The following is a 27,970-nucleotide window of genomic DNA, read 5'->3' on the forward strand; positions in this document are numbered from 1 at the left end:
AAATTGGAGATACTATTCAGCAAAATTGTTATTCTTCTCTACTCAAACTTAGACTTACACTGCCTTTTGGTGAAATCACACTCAATGACAACGTTCACATGCTGTGGTTCACATGGCTTCAAACAGAAAAGAAACCGTATCCTGCCCTGCTGATACATGGGTCCTTGCTGCCTTGTCTGTTCCTTCAGAAACATACCCTGAACACAACAGAGTACCATTAAACTGAAGTTATATGCAGTATATAGTTTACATCAGTTTAACAGCTTCTCAAAATGTGGTAGAAATGACAAGAGTAAGAGTAAAGATGAACACACACAGGTGCACGTCCATGTACACACACACACACACACGTAGAAAACTAGCCGCGCAAAACACCTTCCCCAAAAGAAATATCCTAGTGTCTCATAAATAGGCACCAGGAAATAGAGGGGGCCACTCACACATCACAAACCTTGACATTTGTGAAAGATTCCAGGAAAAATATCATCATATTTTACCCACAGTCTCCAATTCTGGAAATGGATTTCTTCCTATAGTCAGATTTCCCAACAGAATTTCTTTCCTCCCTAGCTTGAAGGCAATATTTCACACAAAGCATCTTGCTCAGACGATACTTGGTGCTTGCTGATGTCGACAGCTTATAAATACAGCCAAACAACGGTGGCCACAAACAAATGGCCATCAGACATGAGAAGCTTTCTTTTAAATTAAAGGTGAAAAAAACAGACACTTCAGGGGTCCAAAGCAACCCAATGTTCTGGATGGGAGCTGGAGTTCATCCTTCTAGTTGGACTTCGTTCGTTTTGACAGTGACTCCTTGGGAGAGCACCTCTGTCTGCTGATTTGCTGTTGACTCACAGACATGTAAGTCCAGTACCTGTTCACTGTTCTTGGGAACAGTCTTACCTGAGGAAGCCATCTAATGTGTTTGCTTCAGACTAAGACACCGGTGTCATATTTAATAATTTTAACAGTTCTTTTCATTTAGGGGAACATGTATGTGTCAATACCTTGTTATTTGTATTGCCTGCTCTGTTGCTATGTGGGCCTCTGCCCTCAGGAGAGGGAGTAGGAGTGGTGGCAGAGCCACCTGCAGCACATGACACCAAGCGAGGGGCTAAGGAGTGACATGGCCAAGGGTCTCCCCTCGAAGGTGGACAAGAGACTCTAGGATCAGCATTGTGTGATTACTCAACATAAAATTTTTCTTGTTTACTTTGTAATTCTCTTAAACTTTCCCCAAGTCTTCTATAAAATTATAAATCATTTCATAATTTATATAAGCTATGTTATAGGGAATAAATAAAGTGAGGATTCTGTTCCATTATTAGGAGTACAGCGGCTCCCCAGAGAGAGTTTCAGGAACAGGAAAAGCAATTATGAGGTGACCAGGTGAGCAAAGCAGAGGGAAATCTGGAGTGACAGTCTGGAGGGACAAGTGACAAATCCAACATGAAGTGTAATAAATTGGTCTGTCTTTGAGTTGAGATGACATCAATCTATCTCCAGTATGTAATCAGATTAGAATTTAGTAAGTTCTAGTTAAGCAATGAGTAGAGAAAGTATACCATAGAGTGCTAGTCAAAGTTGATTTTGCCTGACTTATAGGGCCGTGTTCCAAAACAAAAGATTTTCTATGTGTGTTTTTGTGCATGCATGTTCATATGTGTGCACGCGCACACACACACACACACACACACTCACACACACACACAGCCATTACCAAAAGCTGTTCTTTTGGCTGAAATAAAGTCTGAGGCAGGAAGAGCTAAACGCCATTGCCACAATTCGGGTGCCATCCCCTGAACATTAAACAAATCACCACACTTTGTTGCAAAAAATGATCAAATAATCCCTAATTAAACTTCAGAGTTTACTTTCAGCTTCCACCAATTACAAATATATGTTCATTCAGAAAACATCTATGAAGTGAAACTAAAGCAGAATTCATTTTGATCCATATTGGAAAACGTGCTTGTGTTCGCAGCAAACATAGTTTGATTATTTTTTTTGTAAAATGCGATTGATTTTAGCTCTGAATACAGGAAAATGCAATACTTTGGTTTGATGAAGAATGCCCCCAAACAATTTTGAAAGCAATATTCACAGCAGCCACTTTTCCTAACACAAATATCAAAACAGTCAAAAAAGATAAATAACCTTATATCTTGATGCACTAAATCCTCATGTTTTCTAGCTGAAGAAAATGGAATTACTTATAAAGCGCTTTGAGGCAAAAACTATTAAGTTATTTTCCCAGTGCATACAAATGAATAGAAAAATTACTCTGAATTTTCATTATCAGACAACATCATGTGAAATACTTGAAGCAAAAAGAAGTTACAATTTATAAAGTAACTTTATAAACGTTACTTTTAAATGTTCGGTCTAAAATTTAGAAAAGAAAAAAAAGAATCTTCCTACATGTTTTTATTTTTTAAGATATTTGAGCTCTTAAGCTTAAGCTAGTAAGATATTTGAGCTAATAAGCTTAAGTAATATATTTGAGCTCATAATAAAAAATAATTAAGATATTATTTTAAGATAATTGAGCTATTGCCTGTCTTTAATAAAAGGAAGAATCTAAACAGGTTCTACCTCAGTTGAGACAATAGGACACCACAAAATCTGTAGGTCTAATTCAAAAAAGGAATTAAGATAATTCTGTGGGTGAGAAAATAAATATGTTTATACTGCTGACTGATATACCTAAACATGGTAAAGATGGCAAATTTTATAGTACATTTTAACTTAATAAAAATGTTTAAAAATATCAAAGGAGTAGGGCGCTGGCCCCATATGCCAGAGGTGGCGGGTTCAAACCCAGCCCCGGCCAAAAACTGCAAAAAAAAAAAAAAAAAAAAAAAATACATATATATATATATATAATTTGAAAAAATTCAGCAACAACAACAACAAAAATTTTAAATGTACAGGCTTCTGGCAGCTACTATTGCCTTGAGCACAATTTAAGTCTTGCATTGTAACATTCTCCTCTCTGATTGCCTATTCATTAAATATATAATAACTTTCTAAGTCTGGAAAGAGAAGGAACTTTCTCCTTTTCTTGGCGAGGCTGACCTAAATATTGACTAGCAGATGAAGTTCAAAGTCTGATTGCTCTGTTCTTTTCCCCATAGTATTTGTATGTGCCTCAGTTTTAATAGCCTATCATGATACTTTCTGCTTGTATTTTATTTTATTCTTACACTTTGGTCAAAAAAGAGCTATATGCATTACAATATAAACCTGAGAAGCTTTGTGATCCCTGTCCACAGTCAAACTTCAGTCATTTGTATCTAGGTTAGTATTTCAATAACAGAACAAAACAAGCAGAAAACAAAACTAAAAAATATGTATATATATACATATATATATAAACCAATATTCCCCCCAGAATGCAATATGTTAGAAATCAAAGCAACAACTGCAAAGTCTGATATACAGTCTGAAGATAAAAGAAGGAAGGAAAGAAGCGTGGAGGGGAGCAGGGCAGGGTGGGGAGGATGCAGGGATGGATGAGGGGAGAAAGAGAAGAAGAAAAAGAAAAAAGTAAAAGCAGGCCAGACTAAGTGCCTTCTTACTCAAAATTCAACCTTCCACAATTAGAAGAAAACTAAAAGCAAGCATAAAGCTCAAAAAGGAAACATACCGGCTACGAATTTTCCCAGTAAAGAGGCTGACCTCAAATTACCACAGATGAAGAGTCACCGCGCCGTGTGACCTCGAATAGCTCTCATCACACACTAAGTACTTAATAAACATTTTTTAAATGACCGAATACTCTCTACATGAAGGTTTTCGTCCAGGCTTCATTTCTGGCTGACTGACTTACTGTTGACTGACTTTACAAATTTGCGTTTGGCAAATGCATCTATACTCACCACTTTCATTATCATTTATGTAGTGATAACCCTAAACTATTTTCCCAGCTTCCATCTTTTTCTACATTCCAGGCATGCAGGTCCAATTTTCTAAACTGCCTGGAATTAGCCGCCTGGATGTCCGGCACATTTGTCAATCACAACCTGTCCAAAACAAAACTCCCTCATTTCATCTACCCCAAATCTCTCCTCTTCCTATAATCCTACCCAAAGTTAGAATCCTGGATGTCATCCTCCTGTTCTCTTCACTGACCACAACTAATAGGTTGCCAAATTCTATTCTTTCAATTCCTCCGATAGTTTATAAAGCTGAACTTTCTGTCCACTGCTATCCTTCATTCTATATTACCTGGATTCCCGCAATTATTCTCCCAACAGATTTCCCTGAACCCAGCCTTGTTTGCTTCTAATCCATCATTCTTACTATTGTCATAATTGTTCATCCCACTGGCTTGAAATCCCCCAATGCCTCCTTAAAGTTTTCAGAATATAATCTAAGCTACGTTAAAGTGGCACATAGAACCTTTCAAATTAATAACACTTCCCACATAATAAATAATGCTAATGTAATCTATTGCAAGGTTTTGAAGGCCCAGACTCCAAAAGTTCTTTAATCACACATCTCTGGCCAGGATAAAGAGCCTCTGAGTCCCAGCTCTGTCACTGTAAAGGTTATTGTCACTCTGTGAAGTTCAGAGGAGACCAAATGCTACCATCAAGTAACCAGCAGAATAAAACTATGTTTTTCCATATTCTCAGGTCCCTTCAAAACACTGTGTCCAAATATAAGTTCAGGGACAGTCCTTCTAGGGTCTTAGCTCTAGAGCTCCCCAGGCGAAGCATGTTTCCTTTATATGATATGAGGCGGCCTTACTAACGTGAGCATCTCCATTCCAGTCATATAATACTCTTCAGAAACTAAGGAAATGATACTGGTAAAGAAGCTTTTCTTAGCTATCCATTCACTGTGTCCAGCTGCAGTGCCACATGGCCTGGCATGGTAAGGGCCATGGTGATGTTTATCCCACATGTACACAGGAACATTCCAAACCCTGCGATGCATGGACATCAATACAAGAAATATATACAAATGACAGGCTATTCAGAGCTCAAGAAATGTAAACAGTAGGAACCTGAGCTACACCTGTGCATAAGGAAGATGCTTTATTCCCTGCTTGCATCCAAAGCAAGCATGAATTTTACTGAGTTTTGTCGTTACATCTTATTTTTATTATACCTGACTTGGGCTGTAGAATTATTGTATGGGGTGCCCCAAAAGTTGCCCATAAATATTCCAGACATAAGGAAAATGGGAAACTGTAGCTAAATGTACATTTACAAAATGTTCAATACAACATTTTACAAAAAGGTGGAGAACACATAGAGATTATTTTGTAAATATTTTCTAACAGTTTGTAATGAATATTTTATAAATAAAGGTACATTTATTTAGGTACGATTTCCCATTTTCCCTATGTCTGGTGACTTTAGGGGCAACTTTTGGGGTACTCTATATTATCTGGAATACCTAAATAATCTTTATTTTCCTAAATTGAAACATCATTCCCTCAGAAGAGGATGCCTGGTTTCATAGAAAAGATAATCAGTCACACCAATCCTTAGTGTTAAACATGTCTACTTTCCAATAGACCTTGAGAAATAATGCAACAGAGAAACACAGAAAATGCGTATGTCTCCATGGAAAAATTACTGAGCTCACTATTGTTTTCCTTGGGGAATACAGATCAACTATAATTACATGTGGCACTTTTAAAACAATAAAGTGTTGTTCCAACTAATCATTTCCTCTTCAAATATTTCAGATGGGTTAGCTATATCAACATGTTTTATTTCAGCATGTTGACAGAAAATGATATTTTTCCTTATTTCCAACATAACAATTATATTAAAATTATGCTTCATTGGAAACAAAATATATCCTAACATAAAAATAGAAGTGAAGTGAGGCCAAATATGATTAGATCTATATGTTCATACTTTACCACTATGGTTTAAGCAGATTTGTTCTTGAAAAAATAATTTAATACTAGGACTTGTTATTAGCCAAAATCTTTTTACTCAGGAAAAGCATGTGTCTTGGTATTACCCCTTAGAAATTTGAAACGATGTTTTGTTTTTCAAATTTTAGAATTCCGTACTAGTTACATATCTTAGTGGAGAGGATTTTGAGTTATCAAAAACATTTATCATTTTTATTCATCAGAACTGAAAACTAGAAATAATTTTGTTGCTTGTTAATACTTTGGAAACTTTTTAAAGTTTTAGTTTCTGGAATGGTTTAGGCATAGAATGGAAGGAATATCTATTGAGCAGTCACCTGGCATTGGTTTATTTACATAAAGATACAACCAAAATATACTTAGGTAGGTTTTATTTAAATATGCCCTTCAGTGAGATATTTTAAAACTTAAATGATCTAATAATGATTTTTCCATTGCTATAGAAATTTTAGTAGTATTCCATTTATGAAAACATTGGTCCTGCTAATCTTTAGATAAATTATACATTGATTTTCCCTTTCTTTCTTCACATTCTCTGTTGAATTTGTGACCCTGTTTTGCACTTCCCTATATTGCATTATAAATCAGAAAATACACTTCTGCTCCAATCGAAAGTCCCATTTCAATGAATTCAATTGCCCAGAGCAGCTGTGGCTTCAGAGGTTTCACATGAACCTCCGGTCATGGCCTTTGCTCACGTGAGCTTTCTACAAACGTAATTACCAGAAAGTACAGGCTACTCAAAACACTAGATAGAAGCCAAAAAATGTGTGGTAAGAAAAAAAATGCACTGCTTACTTCACATGAAAACACAATGACACATCTCATACTTTCAGATGAGAGTCATGAAGATCGCTCATAAGTAGACTCACAAACTTGTTTTTCATATTAAATAAATTCGTTGTGTGGAAATTTAAACGTATTTGAAAGGAGAGTGTAAAGGCATGCATTCCGTCTCCCCAAAGTCAGATGCGAAAGCCCCAATCCACAGCGACTGACTGGAGACAAGGCTTTTCAGAAGGAAGTAAGGGTTAAATGAGGTCATGAAAGCAGGGCTCTGATAGGACTGGTGTCCTTTTACAAACAGGAAAAGACACCAGAGCTTGTCCCTGCCCCCTCCACATGCAGCAGAGAAAAGGCCAAGTGGGGCACCATCTGCAAACTAGAAGAGAGGTCTCTCTAGACACCATCCTGCCAGCACCTTCTTGGACCTCCAGCTCAGGGAACTGTGAGAAAATAAATGTCCATTGTGGAAGCCATCCAGTTGGTGGTCCTTTAATAGCCTGAATAGGCCAGTACAGATGGTTATCTCATTCCTCTAGAAAAGTGTGTTGATGCTTTCTACCAGCTAGTGCTATCACAAAAAGTGCTGGGTTTTCATCAGATATTCTATACCAATTTCAAGACATAAAATTTCCTGTGTACTGCATGTGCCTTAGTGGTTTTCAAACTTTTTGACCATGATTCAAGATAATATTAGTGTGTGTGTGTACATGTTTATGTATTTAATATGTAGTTTGTTTATAATATTGTATGTGTGTGTAACAGATCAGTACTTTTTCTAACTGCCTAAATGTTCAAGTCTATCTTACTGAAGAATTACATCCTTGTGTATGTGTGTATGTTTGTTTTTTTTGTTTTTTTTTTGTAGAGACAGAGTCTCACTGTACCGCCCTTGGGTAGAGTGCCGTGGCATCACACGGCTCACAGCAACCTCTAACTCTTGGGCGTAGGCTATTCTCTTGCCTCAGTCTCCCGAGTAGCTGGGACTACAGGCGCCTGCCACAACGCCCGGCTATTTTTCTGTTGCGGTTTGGCCGGGGCTGGGTCCGAACCCGCTACCCTTGGCATATGGGGCCAGCGCCCCACTCACTGAGCCACAGGCGCTGCCCCATGTGTGTATGTTTTTAAATCCATTCAAAAAACAGTTTATAGTTCAACATTTGAGTAGTTCTCTTGTTAGCTATCTTATCCAAAACTACCACCTCAAAATCCTTAAAAGTACATATGCAATTAGAATAAGCTATTTTTACCTTTCTCTCTCTCACACACACACACAATGAGTCTAACTAAAATTAGAGCAAATCTGTTGGGGCCCTATTCAAACCAGGACTTTTCAGACAATTTAAATCCTTAATATCAAGCAGATTGTCCTGCTGATTTGTTTATAATAAAAATATTTTTGTTTTATGGTGCAACTAAGATATAGACTAATACATGAGGACTGAATGAGTACATTCCAAATTGGGAAATTTGGTATCCATGAAGAAAAGTGTTGGATAATTTACACCCTTGAAAGTGACTCTTGGGTATGAGTAAAATTTATGATAGTTTTTAAAAAAATAAAGAAAACATTTTTAGAGAGAAATTATTTTTCCTTATTTTATTTCATGTCCTTGATATGTGTGTTTATGAAAAAAATCTGTGCTTATAGCAATTGAATGTTGACACTGATGTCCTTTGGCCTATGAACATCAGAAGAGAAGGTAAATAAAGAAAGATAATGAATACCACAGGTGCAGTTTCACAAATTTGTTGTTCTCTGAGACAATTAACAAAGTTGACTAAGACCCTGAAGCAAAAAAATAGAATTCCCCCTGTTCTACTCTATTGCTGAGACTGTCAACTGTGTAAGCAACCCAAGTCTCCATCAACCCATGAATGGATTAATAAACTGTGGTATATGTGTACCATGGAATAACACTGAGCTATGAAAAAGATAGAAACTACATTGTTTGTATTTACCTGGATGGTGTCAAAGCACATTCTTCTTAGTAAAGTATCACAAGAATGGAAAAGCAAGTGTCTGATGTACTCAACACTAGTATGAAACCAATAGAAAAACAACTATACACCCATTTGAGAGAAAAATCACAAGCGTATTCAAATGGGGGGGAGGAGGAAGATAGGAAATCAAAAAGGGGGAGAGAAGGAGGTTGGTGTGCTCTCACTAAGGTGCACAATGTATCTGTCAGCATGACCCCGGGTGACTTAAACTCTAAGAAATGGCAAAAACATAATCTAATAATTTGTAACCTCATAGTAATCTGAAATTTAAAAAAATACCCAGAATTTGTAATAAAACACTATTTTGTCACACCCAAACTAATAGTACTTCTGGACATATAAATATGCAATCATAATTTCATCTCCAAAGAAAATTTCAAAATCAGTACGTTAATTTCAAATTTTCTAAAATTTCATGGGTGAAAATTCTAATGTTCATTTTTATATGAAGAGTTGTGCAAAATAAGTGAACAGACATTTTTTAACAGCTAAAATCTATACACAGGGAAGACAGCCATACTGCATCCAACTTTGGAGTATATCCATTTGTGTTATGGGTGTACATATATAGACAGATTTAAAAAAGGAAATAATTCAATATAATAAAAAAGTTAAAAATTATGAAAAACATTCACTATTTCATGCTACTACAACTTGACATATATTTTCTATTATATTTTTCTTTATGAATAACATTCATTTGTGTTCTTGGGGTGGGTGAGAAAGAAAACAAAAGATGAAATAATCAAGTAAATATTTTTAGTTACATCTTTTTTCATTACAAAGTATCCTCAGTAGCACCTGGCACATAAAAAGCATTTAGTAAATACTTTTAAGTACGTAATTCATATGTTTTCCTATTACAGCCTCTTACAGCAAATTTATGCCAAACATAAATATTAAAAATTTTAATAATGCTTTAATATTTAATACACATAAAAAATTAAAAGTAACCTTGGGTGAATTAACTAAATAGAAGTGTTTTTGTACACCTGTCAATTCTTACCTCTTCCTTTGTCTTTTTAGATATTACTCGGAGCCAATCTCCAATCATGCTCAGGACAGCAGCAAAGTAAGCAAGCCCAACCAGGATCCAAAACCACACGACGGGCTTATAGAAGTCCAGATACTCTATGTCTGAGCCACCTGGGAGAGAAAGGCAAAGCAGAACAAAATAACTACATAATCCTAGGAATAAATGGTCTAAATATTTGCTAAAATTATTTATTAACAGAGTTTTGCCTTGCAAAGTATAAAGCTCATATTCTTGCAATTGATCCATGTTAGTTTCTTCATATTGAGTTTCTCATTGATTTTCTCTTGTAATACTTATCTGTTTTTCGAGAAAAAATGTTAAGTTCTTAATGAAACTTCTCACTGCATTTCCAAGTCACATAATTTTTCCCTGCTCCATGTTTTGTTTTAATTTATTCTCTTTCCACCTCTACTATAACTAGGAAAAGGTAGCAATCACATCTCTTTCATAGGCATATATCTTATTGCCAAAACATACATGATAAACAACTGCCTTGAAGACAAGAGAAACAGAAAGTGATCCTCCCTAATGATGGCTCTTATTGTAAAGTCATCAATACAGTGGATGGATAACAAATGCCAGAGACATGCCTTGATGGGTCTAATGTGAACGGATTGTAATTTGCAGGTGATACTGCTGATCATTATCCTCTGACTTTTCACGGAATTCCCATGCTTGTCATAAACTTAAATCCCTACTTAGCAAGAAAAAAAATGTCAAAGGAGTTCTCTGTCTTTACCTAACCTTTGAGTACTTTTCTATCCTCTTGGGACGATAAGTGCACTTATTAGAATGTAGACACATTTCAACACTTTTGTTTATTCAACATATAGTAACGGGGTCTTTTTTTTAAGCCATGAGCATTGAAACAACTATTTTCACAAATAAGGAATCAAGTCCCTCTCTTGAGGAATTCATAATTTAGCTCAAGAAAGCCTCACATAGACAATTAACCAAAATAGGATCTATTAAGTGATAGCAAAAGAAAATTACAAAGTGCTACGAAGGACAAAAAACAAACGATTTTTACATCTGGAAGAGGGAAAGTGATGAGGATCAGAACATGGAATAGCTCGGTGTGGGATCTGGTATATTCAAAGGACTTTCGGTGGTGGATAAATATGGACAGAGTTGAAGAGCACACAGAAGAGAGGACTCTAGAAAAAGGAGGCTGTGACAGATTGTAAACACTTGATCCTGACTCAACAGAGAATAAATAAAAATTTACAGGGAGAAAGTCCTATTTCATGCTTGATGAGACGTACAGAGGATCTAGTGGCAGAGAAAGAAGAATTCACATGGAGGCCCCGTGAGAAGCTTTTGTTCTGAACTAGCTGAGAAATTACTGAGCCTGAATTAGGACAGGGAAGGCAAGAAGGGCTTTTCAGAGGCAGAACCACTGGGGACTGATGACCGATGAGTTAGTGTGCTAAGTGGAAAGAAGAGCTCTCTGCGGACCAAAGACCCTCATCTGGGAGACGATGCAGTCATGATTAGGGAAAGGAATTGTGACTGAAAAAAGAGAAAACTGCTTTAAATGGAGACTTGCTAGGTTTGAAGTGCTTGAGGTGATACCCTTCAGGACCCTTAAATGCAGATCTAATGCTGAGCAGGACTGAGCTGGAGATGGGATTTTAGGACTGACAGCATAGAGTGGGACGCTTACGCAGGGGTCACGGATTTCCTCAATTCACAAACATTCAGTCCCCACATTCAGAAGAACAGCTAATCAACTGCAAGTATGTATTTAAAATTACATATAAAATATCCAGTATAACATTGCTCTAAATTTGACTTTGAGTTGCTCACAGTGACATTTTCAAATAATAAAGGGTCAGAGTAAAAAGAAGGCATCTTTCTATCAGGTAAATAATATGAACAGACATGAGCTCAACTTTCTTTTAGAACGAACAATTTTAAGAGAACAGTTTACAAAGTGAATAAAATTACCCTCAAAATGTTGTGAAAATTTTATTTTGCATAACGTTAGAAAATCATTTCTGGGAAGAATTAGAGATGCTAAAAGCAACTCGTGATGGGTAAGACTTGGCTCAGGGGCGATGCAGCCCTACAAATCCACAGAACTGACTTTAAGTGTGTGGAAACCTGTTATTCGATAGGCTTACCAGCGAATTCCATTTTTTCAAATGTTTCCATTTCACTGAAACCAAAATGACATTTTTTTCCGGGTACTTTCTCTTTCAAAACCAAAAAATCTTCATCCAAATATTTGTGACTCATTTAACACATAAGTTCACCAAAACGTTGACTTTAGAAGAGTTAGTTCATGCTCAAGATAAGTCTTCTTTCTTATAAACAGGATGTCACAGTTTGAAAACAGTAAATTTGCTTAATCACTAAAAGGTCTATATTTGGGTAAAATGTTCAACCCGCAAGTTTTAGTGGATTCTGAGCCCAGGGGAAAAAATGTTTTTCCTTTTTAAATTGCCACTCTTAAGATGAAATATTGGCAGTCAAATGATCTCAGAAAATGGTTACTATATAATAAAAAGCATCATCAAACAACACAAATCCTACCTACTTTCTAATATTTAAGATTTATGAATTAATCTCCAAATTAATCAGTTCTATAAATTTTATCGAAGTGAGCATATCTGTAATGTCAGGATAAATGCTAAGAAGAACTGTTAGCTTTATTTTTAAATTATATATATTTTTTAAATGCTTGACTGCACCAAGCATTCATTTCAGTCTAGCTAAGTTCAAGAAATCTGTGCCTGGATCTTACCTAGGCTAATTTCTATGATTGATTTCTACCTCTATCTCCACCATCCCATTTTCTTCTATTTTCATAGACTCCTGAGATGCAGATTGCAGGTTTCTACGACCCACTCTCCCCTCCTGTGTTTCCCACTGACCTGGCAGTAATTGTCACTCTGCTGCTTTTTTTTTTTTCTTCTATTACCAGTGAAAATATGCGCACGCGTCCTTTAAGAGCTTTCTGGCTAATCATTATAGGAAAACATACCGATGGTAATAAAAATAGCAAAGAGGGGTGGAGAGACAAGGGTTTCAGGAATCGTTTAAAGTTTTCTAAGTATTAAAATAAATCTAATCTTCCTGACTATTAGGATATAGTAGTTATACAGCTCCTTTTAGATCCATCTCCCTCTGGACCTTTTCTCCGTGATACTTGGCATAAGGAACCCAGCTAGAACCTACTCCAATATAGCTTCATTAAACTAATAAAAATACAGCTCAGGAAAGGTTCTGGCTGGCATTGTTGTTAGGAAACAATTCTCCTTACAAAGTGGGTTTCTGAACCTTCTTGGGAAAAATTTCTCTACTCAGCACTAAGAAAGTCCTTCCTTACCTGGATCTGAAGAATTGTTGATTGAACAATTGAACAGCCGATGAGGTCATGGGAGGCACCTCTCTGAAGGCCTTTTATAGTCTGGCCCTCATAGCCATACATAACCCAGTGAATATGCTCACTTCAGAGCATGTACAGAATGGTCAAAATTGGACTGGGAGAGGAGTGTGACGTTGGACTTACGGATTACCAACACAAATGGACTCCTTCCCGCCTGCAGGCCGGTGGGGAGATGCTGAGGTGAGCTGCATTTCTATCCTTTTGTTTCCTCTGACTAGGGCTGGGCTATTAACAGGACCACATGGCCACCGATGTAAGTAAGGCCCATCACTAGCTGCCTTACTCAGCAATACAGCTGATGAGCCAACGGCCCTCACTTGCACTGGAACTCAGGAATCCAAAACAGGTTTCTAGGGGCTCCCTGAAATTCGAATAGTAAGCATCCCACTTTCGAATAGAGAGGTTATAATTGCAGTAGGGATTATGTGACCTGGGACAGACCACACAGGAAAGGGGTGGCAGAGCTGGAACGCAAACCCAGCTCTGCGCGGGTCCCAAGCACAGGCTCTTTCACTAAGCCCAGAGGTCCCCGTCACAGTGCGCTTAGCTCCTTTCTCATCATTTATCCACCAACCTTATTTTGTCTCTACTGCCTGGCAGGTACTTAGCTAGGCTGGAAACACACGACTGACCAAGGCGGGCCATTTCCCCTCAGGGGCCTCACCTAGAAACCATGTGGGTCTGAAGACAAGCGCTGTTTCCCCAGGAGCCTTCTTACCCACCTCTGTCCTCACTGCCCCGGCACTGGGCCCTTTTCTGAAGAACCTGAGCAGACAATACCTCCTTCCTCACAAATGTAATATTTTTTGGTGATTTTTTCCCCCTAAATCACAAATATACTTATAAAGAAAAAAATCCTGCTTTTATTTATTTATTCATTATTTATTTATATTTTTTGAGTCTTACTAAGTTGCCCTCAATACAGTGCCATGGCGTCACAGCTCACAGGAATTTCAAACTCTTGGGCTTAAGCGATTCTCTTGTCTCAGCCTCCCAAGTAGCTGGGATTACAGGCGCCTGCCCCAATGCCTGGCTATTTTTTTGTTGTTGTTGCAATTGTCCTTGTTGTTTAGTTGGCCGAGGCTGGGTTCGAACCTGCCAACCTGGGTGTATGTGGCTGGTGCCGTAACCACTGTGCAATCCTGAGCCGAAATCCTGGTTTTAAATAACAATAAAGCCACTCTGAGCTAAGGTTATATACTGCATGCAACCCTGGTTTTCTAAGATAGCATATGTATCATAGAATATAGATATATAACTTCATTATGAAGAAAATGGGGCTCATTTCATTGCACTGCTAAGTGTTTTAGTTTAGATAACAAATACCGGGATTTTTACTTTACTTTTATTAATAAAAGCTATGCTGCCTTTTCTGCAGGAATAAACCTTATTTTCTATATCAGCATATTTTTCTTTTGTTGTAGTCATTTAACTGAATAAGGTGTTTCTCTTTGCTTCAAAAATTGAGAGGCTCTTTCAACAATATTTCAAGTCTAATTTTTTTGTTTTACAAATGGAAGTAAGACTTCAGCAAGAAACAATAGCTCACTTACTCTAAACCAAACTTCTCATATGCTACAGAGTCAGAAAAACACAATGCCAAAGAAAGTAACTAAGGCTCTAGTATTCAAAACTAGATTTGGGGATTTTATATTTTGGCATTCAAGAAGTCCACTTCTCTCTACGCACTTATTCTTAAACTAGGAAAACTGCTGTTGAGAAGAACAGCAGTCTCAGGATCATAAAGAAACAAAAATCAACATACTGTCTCATTCACTCGCCTTTTACAAAGAAAAAATAGTATATAGGGGGAACACAACAGTTCTGCCTAGAAATTAAATCTCAATGCAGAGCAATCACAAAAGTTAGTACTATTTACTGCCTGCCTCACAAAGGCATAAATATCAATCACTAAATGCTTTCTTCCTCATTATTTCCCCACATGCTTTTATAATGCTTCTATATATGCATTCTGAACCCTACAAATTAAATGATGTCTTGGTTTATCCCTTAGTTCTTAAGACTTCAAATCTCATTTAATTAATCAACAAATGGCTATCTTCCCTTGTGTACTCACTGAGAGTTAATGGCTGAATCAGGGGAATTGATTTTCCCCTTGAAGAATTTTCCTGCGTTATAACACAGAACAACTACCAGAAAGAAAAGAAGGTTCCCTATTTCCTTTAATTGTTGTTACCAGATTTCATACATTCTGTATGAATTATTAGCACTAAGTGCTAAACATTGTATCTACTTTACAGTATGTGTTCACTAAACACCTAAACAAACTAATGAATTGCTGAAGAATGGAGTACATTTCTCTAGCAGCCACACAAACTATCTCTTGCTGATCAAAGCAATTTTTCTGAGGTACCGGTTGTGTTGGTGTTGGTGGCAGTGACTGTTCTCACTCCTGTTGGGGTACTTTGCTTGTTATCTGTAGAATTCCTGGCAAAGTTTACTCAGTGATCAGCTCAATAATTTTACTAACTGGGCTCTGACACAGTTGCTTTAAAAACTCTTCAGCAATGTCAGACACTGTTTTCTAGTGGGTCTCTACAGGAATAACTTTTTTTAAAAAAATTTCCCATGGTTTTTAAACAGAGATTTATATTTTCATGAGAAAATTCTCTTTAATTAAGCAAGCTCTAAGAATGCCAATGGATGAGTCATAGTTTTGGTTATACATGAAAGCAATAGTTTGGTTACCTAAAAATTGCATTTCCCATAATGAGTTTTAAAACATAATTCCAGGAAAACTTTTTTAATATGAGCCATACAAATATCTTTTTCCAAGATCAAAACAATGTGATGACAAATGATTATAGAACTATGAAAACTTACAGGAATGTTATATAGGTAAATGAATTAGAAGAAGAATTTTACCTGGGAAAGTTCCAAATTATATTTTCTATATATAGTGAGAACAAGGCATTAAGCGTGAAGCCTGATTAACTTAGTATGCATTCAATAACTACGTGTGTGAGGAAGATTTCATTACTTAACCAAGTATGTTAAATTTCCCTCACCAGAATTCCAAAAAGATGCATTTGGATGGCTAAATAAATCAATGTTCAGATGTTTTCATAATATCAATCATGAGGACTTCTAAGAACATCTGAATTTTTGCCTAGAATTTTTGGTCTTTATTAGAAAACTGGGTAGTGTGAGGACACTACTTTGTGAAACTATAAATTTGCACCTGGCTTTTTCACTCACTCATATTGCTTCTCATAATCAATCTGGTTTATGAAAAAGAGAATTTGGAAGGACTGCACTGGGCAGCTTCTAGTCAAGCTGTGAAAATGTGTGTCTTTGATTCCATAACCCCCTCTACCCCTAGGAGCATATATTAAAAAAGCCATCAGCTTTAAAAAAAAATTTTTTTTAATTGTGTTGTTAGGTAATTATTTGACTTTTCTCAAACTTTGAAGAATCGCCAACTAATTTTTTTATGAGTGTTTTCTTTTAAAGTCATGGAACTTTGTAAAAGAAGACAAGTTGTAAAAGCAAGGACAATTTTTCACAAATTGCTAATATTACTTCTTTGATTTTAATGAAGAAAAGCTGATTCAGCTCTCAGTGGCCACCACAACTTAATGACTTATCACTCCAGACTTCAGGCCAAATAAAAAAATAAATACATAAAATTATAAAAGTTATGAAACAGAACATAGAGAATCAACATTAATTTTCAAATAATAATTTTGCCATGAAATTTACTTTAGCTTCTTTGTACAAATTTGACTAATCAATCAGGATAAGTGCTTTTAAAATCAAGTAACTGACACTTTGCTAAATAATTTCCTTTCTACCCTCTTACCTAAGAGTTAGTCTGCACTCACTACCCTTAGCAACAGGGGTCTGCTTATTCCCACGACAAACAAAAGTATCAGACCAACTCTGTGACCTCCCGGGTCCCTTTTAGCTCCAGAACACTGAAGTCTGAGAAAAGAATAAAGGGGCCTTCAGGACAAAGCAGATACCAATCACGAAAGTAACTCTTAATAAGCTACTAAAACATATTCCTTATATAAATATAAACATAAAATTAAAATTTGCTGGGAGAGCTTTTCCTGCAGAAAAAGTACTAAGTGCTGAATTCCTATATTCTGTCTTAGACACACTGACCACTGCCTGTTTGTCTATACCAGTGGTCTCTAAATACTTTGGATTCAACATTACATGACAGTGGAAAAGTACTGTACACGCAAAACTGAACACACAGTTATTTATGAATTGGAAATTTATTATGCTCTAATAGATTGCACATATATTTATATGTCATAAACATTGTAACATATAAAATATAAAAGAATGAGATTTTGAAATGCATAGAATAAGAGTTGCCATATTTTCTTCTCATCATAGAAAGTCTTGTTTATTCCCTGGCAACGGGAACTGCTTCAGACTTCTGGTTGTTCTGAGATGCTCCCAATAACTACATCAACGTTAAGAAATATATAGTACATGCTGCGCGCTAGGTGTTTACAAATCACTGCCAAAATGTGTTCTTTACTTTTAATAACATCACAGTCTAAAGAACATGCTCTTTAAGTTAGCTTCAGAGATATTCAATATAACAATGTAACTGAACCCTAATCCTATTCAGAACAGGTTCTGCAGGTTTTGAGAAGAGCTTCGAACACTGTGTGTGCATTAAGGGGCATACGTCTTTGTTTTCTTTTGAGATTTATAGCCCAAAAGATGAGAAGGTTCAAGTTACAGCAATGTCTCTTGTTTTTCCCTGGCAAAAATAACACAATTAAATGAGAACTCTATCTAAAGTGACATCTAATAGTAAAAGGGAAAGTCCTGAAAAGTTAATAACTGATAATTCCCTGATGCGGACCTTGTCTTACTTCAACAGCTAATTTTATTGCCATGAGGTGCCCAAAAGCAAAGGCTAATTTTGTGTGCTCCACTGAACCATATGAGGTAATTATTTTCTAAGATCTTTAAAAAAAAAACCCTCATAAGTTTTGTTTTTCCAAAAACTCTTGCAAAAGGCATTTGCTACTCGGCCTTTGCCACATCTGTGCCCTCATCCACCTCTCATTCCAAAAACACTCCTGGGTACAAGGACCTAGGGGGTAATGACCATAGTTCTAGGAATAGGATTCTACAGCTTTACAAAGACCAACATAGCCACAAAATACATAAATTAAGGAGGCAAAGATGAATGAACAAACTAGTGTTCATCTGCCTTCTCTCTATTTAGTCAGCATTTATCACTTTGATCATATCTAATTCCAATGCTAATTGTTATCAAGGCATATTTCTACCATTTTTTATTATTTCCTCTGTAAAATAAAAATAAAATAATGGATTTGCGGGGGGGGGGTAACCAGTAAGAATAAATTTGTTTGTTAGATTGTACTTAATGGCATGCTGTTATCTTTTTGTCACCCTACTCTCCTAACACACTGTGCCATGAGTTTGAATTCAGGGTCCCCAGTGATACCCACAACATATTTTCCTTGGGCAGTTAGGAATCGCTACTCACACAGAATCTAGCCAGTCCAGCCAGTTTCACAGTATTGATCTCTTAAGGTAAGTTAAAAAAAAAAATTCCATCTTCTACAAAACCATAAACTAAAAATATGTGGGTTTTTTTTTGTTTGTTTTTCCCCAAGTGGGTTTATATAGTGGACAAACAAAATACTATTTTAGGATTCTACCCACATTTACTTTTGTTTATAATTTTTGTTTTTTCTACAGAGTCTCAGTCTTAGACCATAAGGACCACACTGGATTGACACAGTTGGTCATTTTTTTAAAATAACACATGTAATATGAGGCTGTTGGCCTGAAAATATAAAGACTCATCACTTAAGACCTACGTATTCCACATTGCAATAAGACCCGGTTAATTACGTTTATAAAGTGATAAGACAGTCTAAGATTAACAGACCACAAGTATACTTTTGTCACTATTGCTATGTCTGAGTTTCTCCTATATTAATAAACTTCCCTTGTCTACACAGGCCAATTGTACATCTTCAGTAAGAGGTAGAAAATGAGTATTTTCGGACAGGAGCTCATCTTCTTTTATGGTGTTACAAATGTTTGACATTCTTCTGTCCACATTTTGCTAATTAAAAAAACAAAAAGATCTCCATCAAAGTGATGCACCTTCCCACTTTTCCCACAAAGGAGGGCTTTGCCTGGTCAAATTCTAAATAACAAATCTATGGACACAGGTGAACTAACAGCCTTCTCTGAGTTTTACAGAACTGCAGAACATATTTTATTTACTGAAAATATTTAAGTAATCTGGGTAAAGAAAAAATAGTGAATAGTCAGAAAGCATAAAACTCTCTTAACACTAAATTAGTCTGGTTAGTTTATCTTGGGAAGTTTAATAACACAGTTCTACAAGATATTCACCTTGTATTTTTAACACTTCAAAGCAGATTAAAAAATAGTTTAGATTTTTGGAAGCTGGTAAAAATTATCATGCTCATGTCTACTATTATTATTACATTTTATTTAAAATTACAGTTACAATAACAATAGTGGGTAATAACTGGGAAACAGAGAGTTGAATTGAGAAGGACGTAAGACCTGAGAAATACAACAACAGAACAAATTGAAATTGATTTTTTTTAAATTAAAAAATGTGTAAATAGAAAAATGCAGACAGTTGGTACACACACTTACTTTAGGTAAAGTCAAAAATGCTATCCTAAGAACTGAAAATTAAATGGGTAAATGTTTTAGAGAAAAAAGATTTTAAACATCCAAGAACATCTTCTGACGTTAGCAGCTGTTTCTAAAACAAGACAAGAAAGTGCCTAAGTAGAAGGGGCAAAAATAAATTAAACCTGAATTCTTATACCACTTTAAAAAAATAAATAAATAAGAGCAGATATTTGGTTTCTTAAACTTGGGTAAAAACATAAAATTCTGTGGTTCAGTGCATAGGGTGCCGGCCCCCAATACTGTGGTGATGGGTTCAAACCCAGCCCCAGCCAACCTGCAACAAAAAAATAGCCGGGCATTGTGGCAGGTGTCTGTAGTCCCAGCTACTCAGGAGTCTGAGGCAAGAGAATCACCTAAACCCAGGAGTTGGAGGTTGCTGTGAGCTGTGACACCACAGCACTCTACTGAGACTCTGTCTCAAAAAAAAAACAAACAAACAAAAAAAACATAAAATTCTGAACCACCAGCCGTTGACATTTCCTTCACACAGTAAAAAATAAATGTTCAATGACACCCTTTCGTTGGTCTCCAGTGCCACAGAGTCACTTTTTGTCTTTGCCAATGTTGTGAGCTGATTTGTGTCCTCCAAGAAGATATGTCGCAGTCCTAATCCCTGGTATCTCGGAATGTAACCTTATGTAGAAGTAAGGTCCTTGCAGATGTAATTGGTTAAGATGTAGTCCACACTGGAGTAAGATGGGTCCCTAACCAATATGACTAGTATCCTTAAAAGAAATGGAGAGATATGAGGAGACCGCCATGTGTGGAAGGAGGCAGAGAGGCGAGTGATGCAGCTGCAAGCCAAGGAGTGCCATCGACCAACAGCCTCCAGCAGAGACCCAGAGGATGCATAGAGACATTCTACCCAGAGTCTCAGAGGGAGGATGGCCCTGCTGGCACATGGATATCTAGCTTCCACCAGACAATGGATTTCTTTTGTTTAAAGCAACCCAGTTTGTGGCACTAAGTTACGGCAGCTCTAGCAAACTCATACAGCCCCTGCATCTCATTACAAACGCAATGAAAAGTCTAAAAGAAACAGTTTAGGTGAGCAACGTGGGAGCCAGGAAAATCTTACCTGCAACGTAGTCACCGAATCCAATGGTGGTTAAAGTGATAACCACAAAATAAATGGCATCCAGGGCACTCCAGCCTTCTATGTGCTTGAATATGATAGCAGGCAAAGCCACAAAGAGGACGCAGCCAAATAGGATAAATATGATAGTTGAGATGATGCGAATCTTGGTCTGACTGACATTCCACTTCTGCACACACACGTGCATGTACATGTAGGTGGGGGCGGGAGAGAGACAGGGTGAAAGATCACTGGCATGCTCAGGAAGTTAACCTATACGCTGTTACCAGCCAATTAACAACTAAGCCTGTTATTTTATTTCCTTTTATTCTTAGTTTTCAATTGTCATTCCTTATGAAAATTGGGAATAACATAAATAACTCAAAATAATCAATGCTATTAATGATGCTGCATTACTCTCACATAGCATTACAACAAGTAAAATGTGTTTAAAAATAAATGACATTTGCTCTGAGAACACAGCTTCAGATCTGCATCTTATTTGTTTACCAAAACTACGTAGGAAATACTTCTAATTTTTCTGTATTTTGTGTGGCCCACAATCAGTTGCATGCCACACAAAATACAGAAATACATTAAAATAGAAAAAGCTGAATCAAAAATCAAATGTTTGCAATTTGTAATTGATGAGCATTAATTTCATGTAAACGTTTCCTGTCATACTTTTTTTTTTTTACTACTAATTCAATTAGTTAGAGTATAATACCAACAGACCTAAAGTCCAGTTTTATTCCCACATGAACCAAGTGAATTATTTTCTTGGTTCTACGGCACTAAAATGCACCATTAACAAATTTACATGATCTGTGGGTAAAGATAATTCTTTAACGTCTGTAAGCTATAACTTTCATCACAGGACCCAAACTTTGTTATATTTCCTCCTCTATCGTGTAAAAATCTCCATAGTGTAATTGTCAAATGAAGCTGCCATCTACGTGTGTGAGTATATAGATGTGTGTACATATGTGTATGAATGTATGTGTGCCTGTGTATACATATGAATTTACCTTCAGCTCTCTGTTTGAGGTTGGTTACTGTATATTTTTAATCTCTGACTGGATGTGTCCCATCTACTGTAAAAATTACATCTCACATCCTACACCACATGACCATGACTAAATGTTAGAGCTTGAGAATTCTTACAGGCAAAGATCCATGAAGTCACAGAACAGAAAGAGAACACAGAAGTTCTTAGTTCACATTCTTGGCTCATACATGAGAGTTAAATGAGTTCATGCATGTCAAGTTTTTATACTGGTGCCTGGTACCAAACACTGAATCATGATCACTGAAAAGTCATTACTCTGAGGGCATGCATTTTTGTTGTTATGCAGTAGTGTATCTGCTACATAAGAAACAGGACCTGGCATCTAGCAGACACTTGAAAATTTGTTGAATGAATGAATGAGCAATTCAGCATCACCAAGTTTATTCCACTACTCTTCCCTCTCAATTAATGCAGATTTCAATATCTGTATAGGAAAACTATGTTTTATTCAACTATAATAGCAAAAATGAGAGCTAATTTAATCTGAAATATGAAACATGACTAATTCTAACATTGGAACTATAATCTAAATTGAGAAAATAATAACTGTGTTTAATCAATAGAGTTAAACACGATATTTTGAACTTTTTGTGAAAAGAGAAAACATTGAGCCTTAAATAAAATTTATTTCTGATAATGGTGTGAGTAGTGACAAATCATTTTAATCCCACCCACTAGCACAACCATTTTCCTCTGCAATAATTTTCATCAAGAACCCAGACTTAGAATAATAGGAGGCTAATTCTTTTCATTTAAAATGTTAATAAAGCATCTTCATTCTTTTTTATTGACTATAATACAACCATGAACATCTTCACGTATACTATCTTTGGTTCTACTGAATTATACTTCTTAGATACATTTTTATAAATAGCATTACTAAATTAAATAATACAGTCACCTTTATTGTATTTGCTATTTAGATAACATCCTTCCCAGAGGGGCTATATAAAGCAATTTATTTTATTTTATTTTATTTTATTTGAGACAGAGTCTCACTTTGTCACCCTTGGTAGAGTGTGACATGTATGACATGCTCACAGCACCTAGTTTGCTCTTGGGCTCAAGCTAGTCTCTTGTCCAGCCTCCCAAGTAGCTGGGACTACAGATACCTGCCACAACGCCTGGCTATTTGTCTTGCTCTTGCTTTGGCTGGTTTCGAACCTGTGAGCTCAGGCAATAGCTTCCCAGAGTGCTAGGATTACAAGCATAAGCCACCTGGCTAATAAAGCAATTTTTTAAACAATATATTTTCAGTGATTCACTACCTATGTTAACGTTTAACTTATATTGCTGCTAAGCCTTAAAGCTATAGTCCCCATCCCCTGGTCACAGACTAGTACAGTTTGTGGCCTGTTAGGAACTGGGCCACACGGCAGGAGGGGAGCAGTGGGAGAGCAAGCAAAGCTTTATCTGTGTTTACAGCAGCTCCCTGTTGTAGGCTCCACCACCTGAGCTCCACCTCTTTTCAGATAAGCAGCATTAGATTCTCACAGGAGCATGAAGCCTGTTGTAAACTAAGCATGCAGGAGATTGTGTGCTGCTTGTGGGAATCTAATGGTCATCTGATGATGACCTGGTCATCTGATGTGGAACTGCAATGCACTTGAATCACCCTGAATCATCCTCCCCACTGTCTGTGGAAAAATTGTCTTCCAAGAATCTGGTCCAGTCCCTGGTGCCAAAAGGTTGGGGACCACTACTTTAGAGTAATGCCACCATAGTAACAAAATTCACATTATACAAATAAGGAAATGAAGATTTGAGGTAAAAACAACTAGTTTAAGAGGATATAGCTAGGATATAGTACATCTGGAATCTGAACCTATGACTATTCAATTTCTACTTTTTCATATACCTTTTTGGGTTTTTCTCATGTAATAACTTATTAATTAATATTAAGTATAAAAATAATTAAAATACAGTGAATTACATGCTAATCGAGATGCAAATAAACTATAATGGAAACCCTAATAATTGAATGTCTAACTGCATCTGAGGTAATAGATAAAGTACTACATACAATATTCTTTAAAAAGTCAAATAACATGGGTGGCGCCCGTGGCTCAGTCGGTAGGGCGCCGGCCCCATATACCGAGGGTGATGGGTTCAAACCCGGCCCCAGCCAAACTGCAACCAAAAAACAGCCGGGCGTTGTGGCGGGCGCCTGTAGTCCCAGCTACTCGGGAGGCTGAGGCAAGAGAATCGCTGAAGCCCAGGAGTTGGAGGTTGCTGTGAGCTGTGTGACGCCACGGCACTCTACCAAGGGCCATAAAGTGAGACTCTGTCTCTACAAAAAAAAAAAGTCAAATAACAAATACATCTGGTTAAAAGTCTGTCATACTCACAATAAATGTATCTTCCACTTTGGCAATTCCTTTTCCAAATATGGTTCCTAGTTGATCTCCAACTCCAGCCAACAGAAAACCAAAGAGGGGAATTCCCAGTAAGGCATAGATGATACAGAATATTTTCCCGCCTTCTGTGCGTGGTGAGATGTTTCCAAATCCTAAAAAAAGAAAAAAAATCCTGTTGTTTATAAAGGAATAATAATTTTAAAAATATGGCCTCAAACTTGATTCAGAAATTTCCAAATATTATAAGATATCAATCTTTTTATATAGTGAAATAATTGATTTCAACTAGTTAAGAATCCCTTTATATTATATAACCTTTTAATATATTATATAAGAATGAATATATTTTCATTATATATATTCTAATATTTTATAATAATATGAAATATTCTTATAAGCAAATATTTCAATACTATACAAAGTATAGCTAATGTTCCGATTAAACTTTGGTAAGATGATGAAAACCCATGGGTTAAAATGGCCAAATGGGCAGTAACTCATTCAATAAAGCCAATATGTTCATTAAATTTGCTTCTCTCTGTTACTGATAATGCTATTGATTATAAAGCTTTCATTGCCATTTAAAATAATGGCACTACTTAATTATGAGTAGTATTCAAACATGCTTAAATTATTTAAATATTAAAGCTCAGTAGCAACTTGGGCGGCGCCTGTGGCTCAGTCGGTAAGGCGCCGGCCCCATATGCCGAGGGTGGCGGGTTCAAACCCAGCCCCAGCCAAACTGCAACAAAAAATAAAAATAGCCGGGCGTTGTGGCGGGCGCCTGTAGTCCCAGCTACTCGGGAGGCTGAGGCAAGAGAATCGCTTAAGCCCAGGAGTTGGAGGTTGCTGTGAGCTGCGTGAGGCCATGGCACTCTACCGAGGGCCATAAAGTGAGACTCTGTCTCTAAAAAAAAAAAAAAAAAAAAAAAAAAGCTCAGTAGCAACTTCCAAATCTTTTTACTCAAGTATATACCAAAACTAAAAACTTAAAATTATTAAGCATTTTTAAAGTTATGAAGATTCTGAAGGCTTTCCATCTTTGTGGGAGGAGTTATCAATTTCTTATGATGCAAGCAGGTCAGCTTCATTTACTTTGCAGGGTGTCCCCAAAGTCCCCACACATAGGAAAAGAGATATCTTGAAATATATTCACCATGAGTGGGGGAGAAGACTGTGTGTGCGCAGAAAACAGTGTCTAAGGCATAGAAAATATTTTGCAAAATTTTATAATGAATATTTTGTAAATAATGGTACTATTTTCATTTTCCCCTGTATGGTGACCGTGGGCACTTTCCCATACATGGGAAAATGAAAATAGTAGACTGAAAATGAAAATAGTCTACTCAGTAGACTATTATAACACCAGAATAATCGTCTACAAACATGTTCGGGTTAAAGAAAACATGCTTTCTTGATGTAAGTAGAGGGACTAATTAAATAGATAAACCTTTACCATCCTTCACATTAAATTAATTTAGAATATTAGTTTTAATTTTTTCCTACTCAAAAATGTAGATAAATATTTTGGGATTTGCTTTTTCTTGTTACTTTCTAGTTTAATGACTGTTATAATCAAAGACTGGGCTGTATTTTTTTTCATTTTTTTCTTTTTTTGAATCTTCTGAGATTTTCTTTGTGGTTTTATTATGGCCAACTGTTATATTTGTATCATTGTTATTTGATGGAATACAAAAGTTCTATTTGTTGAATACGAAAAGAGAAAAATATATGTATACACACATATATATATGTACAACACATGTGGTGTCTGGGGGGCTACTATTTGGCCATTTTAACCCATATATTATTTTCTCTATAATATTTCCATTGTTCTGTCTTTCCTGTCCAGACGACTAGTCAGTTTGTGTTCAGTGCTAGTCAATTCATCTACTGAAGGTTTTTGTTTTTTAAAATGTACAATATTTTCAAGAACTTTGATGTTTTTCCATGAGCCCATTCGTTTTTTTTGTTGTTGTTGTTTGTTTGTTTGTTTTTAGAGACAGAGTCTCACTGTCACCCTTGGTAGAGTGCCATGGCATCACAGCTCACAGCAACCTCCAACTCCTGGGCTTAGGCAATTCTCTTGCCTCAGTCTCCCAAGTAGCTGGGACCACAGGTGCTTGCCACAATGCCCAGCTATTTTTTGTTGCAGTTTGCCCGGGACTGGGTTCGAAACTGCCACCCTTGGTATTTGGGGCCGGCGCCTTACCCACTGAGCCACAGGCGCCGCCCTCCATGAGCCCATTCTTATGAATAAAACAATAATTACATGAACTTCCATTTTCCAGTGTTGTATCATGTATTAATTCCTTGAAAGAAGCCCTACACTTCCTTTATCTAGGTTAGTTTCTTCAAGTGGTTGAGAATTCCTGGTCGTATTTTCATACTTAGAAGCATAATACAATACTAGATTGGTTAGTATTTGTGACTGAAATTTATTTGCTAGCCTCAGTGAGAATTATTTCAAAATAAAAGATTAAAAAACAAAGGAAAAGGAAAAGAAAATAGATTCCAGAGCAATATGTGCAAAGGATCCATCCCAGGAGCCTTTGAAAAAGGCCCAACCGGTGATTTGAAAAATAAGAAGCCCATCTAAGGTTGAAAGTCAGGAAGTGTTTACACTGACCTATGTGGAACAGTGTGCCACTACTGTATACCATCCAAGAATGGAACTCAGCAACCTCAAACCCACCTCTTTTCATGTCAATAAGTTGAGCACCCAGCAGTTGAAGGATGTGCCAAGTCAGCAGGGTGCATGAACTGTTTTGACCTGGGTTCTCTGATTGATTCAGAGACTCTTGCTAAGATCCAACACTGTCCTTTATTGCCTTCTCCAGGTTAGTAATTATGTGACCTATGTTAAGACAGTCACCTATTCTCTCTCTCTGACTGGCAAATATCTTTAGAGTCATTTTCATACGAGGTCATCTACCTCCAAAAAGAATCAGAGGGAAAAATTTAATGTTTTTAAAATTCTGACTGTGGCATCGCTATAAATTACTGTTGAATAATAAAAGCCTGTCTGTCAAGAGGACTTAATTTGATCTACTCCACATAAGTTAAAAGGGCATATGAAGTGACAGCTCTGAATTTTCATCAATCAGTGATTCAGATCTAGCCTGGAGGCCAGTATGGAAAGTCTTCAGAAAAGCAGCCCCAGGGTTTCCCCAGGAAGCCTTTTACATCAGCAATGAAATGGCCCAACATCCAAAGAGAATTCCAGATGTTAGAAAAGCCAGTCTACCTTTTACTGACTACAAAACAGAGACAAGTCCCTTGTGGCATATCTGCACCTCATTTTAATCATCTCCATGACACAGTTAACAGAAGAAAGCCTAAGGGAGCAGGCATGAGGGATCCCGACAGAAATCGTCTCTGAATGTTCTCTGCTTTACCATCCATATAGTTTTCTCACCGCCATTATGACGAGCTTTAAGGGTGAGTCTGGGCCTTAGGAACTTTGGGCATGGTATCAGTGAACTATAAGCCCCCCACCCACCAGTTTTTTAAGACCACTACTATTTCTTAGAGTGACTACTCCCTGGTACACACAAAAAAGTGACCTACACTTTGGGAGACCAAAGCAGGAGAATCACTTGAACCCAGGAGTTTGAAACCAGCCTGAGCATTACAGCAAAA

The 27,970-nt window shown here is 36.8% G+C and overlaps 1 protein-coding gene across 4 annotated transcripts in view; it reads right to left on the reverse strand.

The window, feature by feature from the left end:
* The window catches only part of KCNK2 (potassium two pore domain channel subfamily K member 2), a 240,850-nt gene that overhangs the window by 32,046 nt on the left and 180,834 nt on the right, over nt 1-27,970 (reverse strand). For all 4 annotated transcript variants that reach the window (XM_053607780.1, XM_053607781.1, XM_053607779.1 and 1 more), the window contains exons 4-6: nt 24,320-24,480; nt 20,906-21,092; nt 9,699-9,838 (exon numbers count right to left, since the gene is read on the reverse strand). In XM_053607780.1, coding sequence (XP_053463755.1) covers nt 9,699-9,838; nt 20,906-21,092; nt 24,320-24,480 — 488 coding nt within the window. The remainder of the gene's footprint in view (nt 1-9,698; nt 9,839-20,905; nt 21,093-24,319; nt 24,481-27,970) is intronic.

The sequence above is a fragment of the Nycticebus coucang genome, chromosome 10, assembly GCF_027406575.1.
Source record: "Nycticebus coucang isolate mNycCou1 chromosome 10, mNycCou1.pri, whole genome shotgun sequence".
NCBI lineage: Eukaryota > Metazoa > Chordata > Mammalia > Primates > Lorisidae > Nycticebus > Nycticebus coucang.